Source organism: Cebus imitator, unplaced genomic scaffold (assembly GCF_001604975.1).
Source record: "Cebus imitator isolate Cc_AM_T3 unplaced genomic scaffold, Cebus_imitator-1.0 Scaffold71, whole genome shotgun sequence".
Lineage (NCBI taxonomy): Eukaryota > Metazoa > Chordata > Mammalia > Primates > Cebidae > Cebus > Cebus imitator.
The window spans coordinates 1,158,704-1,165,170 of NW_016107386.1; the positions used below are offsets into that span (position 1 = coordinate 1,158,704).

Below are 6,467 nucleotides of genomic sequence, written 5' to 3' on the forward strand. Positions count from 1 at the left end.
ATGGTGGCATGTGCCTGGAATCCTAGCTACTCAAGAGGATCGTTTGAGCCCAGGAGTTGGAGGCTGCAGTGAGCTATTATAGTGACACTGCACTCCAGCCTGGGTGACAGCAACACCCCACTTCTATTAAAAAATATAACTTTTTGTAATGTTATTTACTTTTATAACAACACATTTTATCTTTAAAATACTGTCCTTAAAATGTAAAGCAAATGAGTGATCAGGATCTTAACATTTTATTTGGCTAATTTCAAAAATTTGGAAACCTGCAGATCTAGATTCTACAATAGTGTTTCTACCTTTTTTTTTTTTTTTGAGACAGAGTCTCGCTCTGTCACCAGGCTGGAGTTCAGTGGCGCAATCTTGGCTCACTGCAACCTCTGACTCTCTGGTTCAAGTGATTCTCCTGCCTCAGCATCCCCAGTAGCTGGGATTACAGGTGCTTACCACCTCACCTGGCTAATTTTCTTTTTTGTATTTTTAGTAGAGATGGGGTTTCATCATGTTGGCCAGGATGGTCTTGACCTCCTGAGCTCATGATCCATCTGCCTCAGACTCCCAAAGTGCTGGGATTACAGGTCTGAGCCACCGAGCCCGGCCTCTACTTTTTATAAGTATATTTTTGGTGGAGATAGTGAACTGGTCTGTAAAATGGCATACTAACAAAGACATCACTAAATCATTAAATCATTTCTACATAAGTATTTGTATTTGAGTTCTATGATAGCTTTGTAAACCAAATATCTCAAAAACATATTTTTAATTAAAAAAAATTTTTTAGAGATAGGTGTCTCACTATATTGCCCAGGCTGGACACAAACTCCATCCAAGTAACTAGGAATACAGGCATGTATCACCCACTCAGCTAGAATCTTTTTTTTTTTTTAAGATGGAATCTCGCTCTATCTCCCAGTCTGGAGTGCAATGGTAAGATCTCGGCTCACTGCAACCTCTGCCTTCTGGGTTCAAGTGATTCTCCCACCACAGCCTCCTGAGGAGCTGGGATTATAGGTGCATGTCACCACAGTCAGCTAATTTTTGTAGTTTTATTTTATTTTATTTTTTATTTTTTTTTATTTTTTTATTTTTTTGGGGGGGACGGAGTTTCGCTCTTGTTACCCAGGCTGGAGTGCAATGGCGCGATCTCGGCTCACCGCAACCTCCGCCTCCTGGGTTCAGGCAATTCTCCTGCCTCAGCCTCCTGAGTAGCTGGGATTACAGGCATGCGCCACCATGCCCAGCTAATTTTTGTATTTTTAGTAGAGACAGGGTTTTACCATGTTGACCAGGATGGTCTCGATCTCTTGACCTCGTGATCCACCCGCCTCGGCCTCCCAAAGTGCTGGGATTACAGGCTTGAGCCACCGCACCCGGCCAATTTTTGTAGTTTTAGTAGAGACGGAGTTTCATCATGTTGGCCAGGCTCAAAGTCCTGACCTCAGGTGATCCGCCCACCTTGGCCTCCCACAGTGCTAGAATTACAGGTGTGAGCTACTGTGCCCAGCAGAATCTTTCATCTTCTATCACGAAAATACATATTTCATGATACAATGAAGGCTGTGGAGCTCCTGCAAGCTTTCCTTTTAGAAAGTAGTTAATATAGGGCCGGATGTGGTGGCTCATGTCTATAATCCCAGCATTTTGGGAGGCCAAGGTGGGTGGATCACGAGATCAGGAGTTTCAGACCAGCCTGACCAACATGGTGAAACTCCATCTCTACTAAAAATACAAAAATTAGCCGGGTAGTGGTGCATGCCTGTAATCCCAGCTACTCAGGAGGCTGAGGCAGAATTGCGAGGCAGAGGTTGCCGTGAACCAAGATGATGCCACTACACTCCAGCCTTGGTGACGGACCGAGACCGTGTCTCGAAAAAAAAAAGAAAGATGCCGGGCGCGGTGGCTCAAGCCTGTAATCCCAGCACTTTGGGAGGCCGAGGCGGGTGGATCACGAGGTCAAGAGATCGAGACCATCCTGGTCAACATGGTGAAACCCCGTCTCTACTAAAAATACAAAAAAAAAAAATTAGCTGGGTGAGGTGGCAACGCTTGTAATCCCAGCTACTCAGGAGGCTGAGGCAGGAGAATCGCTTGAACCTAGGAGGCAGAGGTTGCAGTGAGCTGAGATCACGCCATTGCACTCCAGCCTGGGTAACAAGAGCTAAACTCCGTCTAAAAAAAAAAAAAAAAAGAAAAAGAAAGAGAGTAGTTAATATAAAAGTTCCATCTTCTGTAACTTCCTAAAGATCTGAAATCATGACAGATAAGAAATAAGAAGCCCTGAGAAACACTGTACATGCTAGAAGAGAGTTTATTCAAAGCAATCATTAGTAGTTAGTGCAAAGGTTCCTACAGCTCCACAGATGCTATTCTAGTATCATGTATAGCAGGAAACAGGAAGAGAGACAGTCAAGAAAGCAAATACCTTAACACATGCAGTGACAATTGTCACTTCGGGTTTATTACCTCTTGCAACCTGAGAGGGAAAGTAATCCATATACAGGGTATTCCTGTCCCTTCTCCCTTTTGTCATCCCTTTTTCATTTAATGGATAAATTAAAGATGTTTGAGCTCTCAGTTCACAGGGGAAACAAACAAGACTGAACCCATCAGCTCTCACTGATGTTCAAAGGTAATTGATCTCACTCTCCTCCTCACCTTCAGTACCCGATATGCCTCCTGCAGCACTTGTTGTTTATCAGGCACAAGGTTAATAACACAGTTTGATCTAAAAGAGAACAAATGAAATGTCGAGCAAATCTTCACAATACTCAAAAATCTGCAAGTCCTTTTAGACCCTAAAGGTGGCTCCCACTGTTCTGTTCAAAGCTACTCCATTCTCCCTGCCTCCCTCCTCTCTTCCTAATGCCGTCAACTAACCTTTTCCCCAAGATCACAGACAGAGTGTTTAAAATCTCAATAAATTCTTGGCAAGTCTGAATGTGCAGAAAAAAAAAATCAGACATGATTCTTATTTGTTTCTGTCCTGATGGTCACCATGTAACAAGATGAAAACTCGGACCAGATGCTTACTGCAGAAGGCATTTCTGATGCCCCATGTAAACTGGCTGCATTCCTCAAAGGCAGCTTTCTTAAGGCTGTCACTTGGGCACAATTTGACAATAACAACTTGAGGGAAAAAAGGAAACAGAATCCTTATCATTTGCCATGGAAGTATTATGAAAGATAACAGGGCACCATGTATTGTAGGAGTAAACTTAGTGGTCCTGCTGGTCTTTTGGGTTCATTAGTTTGTGGTTAAGTTTCAAGTAAGTTCTCCCTTGGTCTGTTGTGTTTGGTGGGCTCCAGCATCTCAAACCAGCTCTCTCCCATTAGTAAGCCATGAGCTTAGTCTAACACACTAAATGAAAGTCAATTCAGCAAACAGTAGTAGTGACATCTGTGTGTTCAAAAGGAAATGAGGGCTGGCTGTGGTGGTTCACACCTGTAATCCCAGCACTTTAGGAGGCCGAAGTTGGTGGATCACCGGACGTCAGGAGTTTGAGACCATCCTAGCCAACATGGTGAAATCTTATCTCTACTTAAAAAAAAAGAAAAAGAAAAAAGATTTAAAATATTACCTGGATGTGGTATCATGTGCCTGTAATACCAGCTACTTGGGAGGCAGAGGTTACAGTGAGCTGAGATTGGGCCACTGCACTCCAGCCTGGACAACAGAGCAAGAGTTCATCTCAAAAAAATTTTTTAAATTAAAAATTAAAAAATGGGCTATACTCATAACAGTAAGAATATAGACCTACACAACAATATCATAGCTCTCATTCTTGATTCCAGCCTGTCCCAACTTCTCGATGTAGCCATGAATAAAAGTCACATTAGATGACTGGAAGCCATATTTTTTCATGTGATAGTCAAGATACTTTTCAGCCACTTCCACCTAAAGGAAGAAAAATATAGTTTTGACAACATTTTGAAAAAAAAAAAATTTTTCCTAAAACTTTTCTTATTACATACTTCTCCTAGATTATTTTGGATAAATATACAAGATTCCTGTGGACATGTAGGCTATACTACAGCCTGGGACACAAAGTCCCTGCTGCCCATGCAGTTTTGCTTGAATAAACTCCTCATTCAATAACAAAATCTTTCAGGATAGATGGCAGCAAGAAGGGAAAGATCAAAGTCCACTCTGTCATCATGATATTCATAACAGAGCAAACCTCCAACTCTTGTGTTTGCCCAGAAGAGCCTCTAATTGTCTAAGTTATCAGCTTCCAAGACAGGAAGCACTAGTGGCACAAATGAGCATTGCTAACTAGAGGCTTTCTTAAATTATTCTTGAAGAGCCATGAAGAAAACAACTTCATTTCTCAAAGAATGCTTTTGAGAATCTTTTCCTCCTTGTCTTCCAAGTCATTGCCTCACCTGGCCTTTAGTCATGTCTATTCCAGTCACATGTCCATTTTCACCAACCAGCTGGCTAAGTACATAGCAATCTCTGCCACTTCCACTACCCAGATCCAAAATCCAGCAGTTTTCTAGATGCTCGGGGATCACCAGACCACAGCCATAATACCTGGGAAATGGAAAACACATATTTTTTCCCTGGAGACTAGAAGACATGAAACCACTAAATCTTATACATACTTCCCTTCTTCCTTCCTTCCTCCCTCCCTCCTTTCCTTCCTTCCTTTCTTCCTTCCACTCACTCATACTTCTGTTTTGATATTTAGTCTCCACTAAACTGATGTCCATGAAGGCTGGGACTATATCTGCTTTACCACAGTATCATTGAGCATATGCTAGGCACTAAGACTTCATAAGCCATCTAAAATAATGTGATCAGGCTGGGCGTGGTGGCTCATGCCTGTAATCCCAGCACTTTGGGAGGTCAAGGCAGGCAGATCACTTGAGGCAAGGAGTTCGAGACCAGCCTGGCCAATATGGTGAAACTCTGTCTCTACTAAAAACACACAAAAAAATCAGCCAGGCCTGGTAGCAGGTGCCTGTAATCCCAGCTATTCAGGAGGCTGAGGCAGGAGAATCGCTTGAACCTAGGAGGCAGAGGTTGCAGTGAGCTGAGATGGCGCCACTGCACTCCAGCCTAAGTGATAGAGACTTCATCTCAAAAAATAAGTAAATAAAATAAAATAATGTGTTCAATAAATACATTTAGGCATTAGCTGAGCTTCTAATTCAGGCCCAGTTATTGAGGAAGAAATGTAAGGTTTCTGTTCTGTAGGTATGGAGTGCAGTGGCTATTCACATCCTGGATCGCACACTCCAGCCTGGAACTTCTGGGCTCACGTGATCCTCTGCCCCATAGCGAGGACCTGGGACTACAGGCTCACTAGCGCGCCCAGATTCATGGGAGGTTCTTAGAGCAGTAAGATAATGGGTGCTGAGATTTAGGATTTTTACAATAGTCAAGACAAGCTGGATGGGTTGGTGGCTACGGGTTAATTCCCTAGTGACCTGCATCACTATCTTTTGGGCAAACTGCAGTTTGGGGTCTTCCTGGGGACAGCGCGGGGCACTCTACCTTAGGGCTACTTCTTCGTGTACATTTTGCAAGGCTTCCCGGATGTGCTTGGGGACCGGCCTGGCTATGGTGACACAGGCATTGGTCTGGAGGTCTGCCGATTTCTTCAGCACCTGCCCGTAGTAGGTCTGACCCAGTGACGACAGTGGAGTGAGGTGCAGGGAGGGAGAAGAGCTGTGACTGCAGCGCGAGGGCTCTGTCACCACCTCCACCTCCACTTGGTGGACCTCAGCTCCCCGCAAAGGTCGAAGCCTAGACCCTGCCCTGCCCCGACTCCAGGGGTCCCGGGGGACAGGGCGCGGGCCAGGCCGGACTTCCATCAGCCTAGGCTCCACTTGGGCCAACCCAGGCCCTACAGCTCTCACCTGCACGTCCTTCTGGATCTCAGTGTCCTCGCGGAGGGCAGCCACTGTCGGGAGAGGGAACGGTAGTTGAAAGGAAGAGCGTGCTGAGTCACAGGCATGTGAGAGGGGGCCGGCAAGGGGCAGGCAGCGGGTCGAGGGGTGCGGGGAGGACCAAGGTCTCGAGAAGCAGCTCTGGGTAGGCGCTAGCGCTAGAGCTCCCGCCTGGCCGGGGGCCCAGGGAAGGGGCTGGGGGCTTGCAGGGGGTCCTGCAGTGGGGCCGGGGCGGGACGTTCACTCACTGTCTCCTCAGCCTGGGACTCTGGAAGGCAGGTTCCTGCAGCCAGCTCCAGTGCCCAGGCCCCGCCCAGGCTGGCAGCTCCCACCCACCTGGCCCGCTCCAGTGTCCCGCTTGATCCCTCCACTGTGATTTTCAGGGATAAATCTCATACTCTGACTTAAATGAACACTCACCTATATAATGATCTTCCCCCTCTCCCTTTTTGGGAATGGAATCACCTTTTCTCGATCTGGTTTTTTTGTTGTTGTTGTTGTTTTGTTTTTTTTTTGAGACGGAGTTTCACTCATGTTACCCAGGCTGGAGTGCAATGGCGCGATCTCGGCTC

At 45.6% G+C, this 6,467-nt stretch overlaps 1 protein-coding gene across 1 annotated transcript in view; it reads right to left on the bottom strand.

The window, feature by feature from the left end:
* Positions 1 to 6,291, bottom strand: part of AS3MT (arsenite methyltransferase) — a 28,481-nt gene extending 22,190 nt beyond the window's left edge. The window contains exons 1-6 of the mRNA XM_037739557.1: positions 6,232 to 6,291; positions 5,866 to 6,126; positions 5,501 to 5,628; positions 4,384 to 4,534; positions 3,759 to 3,895; positions 2,656 to 2,725 (exon numbers count right to left, since the gene is read on the bottom strand). Coding sequence (XP_037595485.1) covers positions 2,656 to 2,725; positions 3,759 to 3,895; positions 4,384 to 4,534; positions 5,501 to 5,628; positions 5,866 to 6,126; positions 6,232 to 6,291 — 807 coding nt within the window. The remainder of the gene's footprint in view (positions 1 to 2,655; positions 2,726 to 3,758; positions 3,896 to 4,383; positions 4,535 to 5,500; positions 5,629 to 5,865; positions 6,127 to 6,231) is intronic.
* Between the last annotated feature and the right edge of the window lie 176 nt (positions 6,292 to 6,467).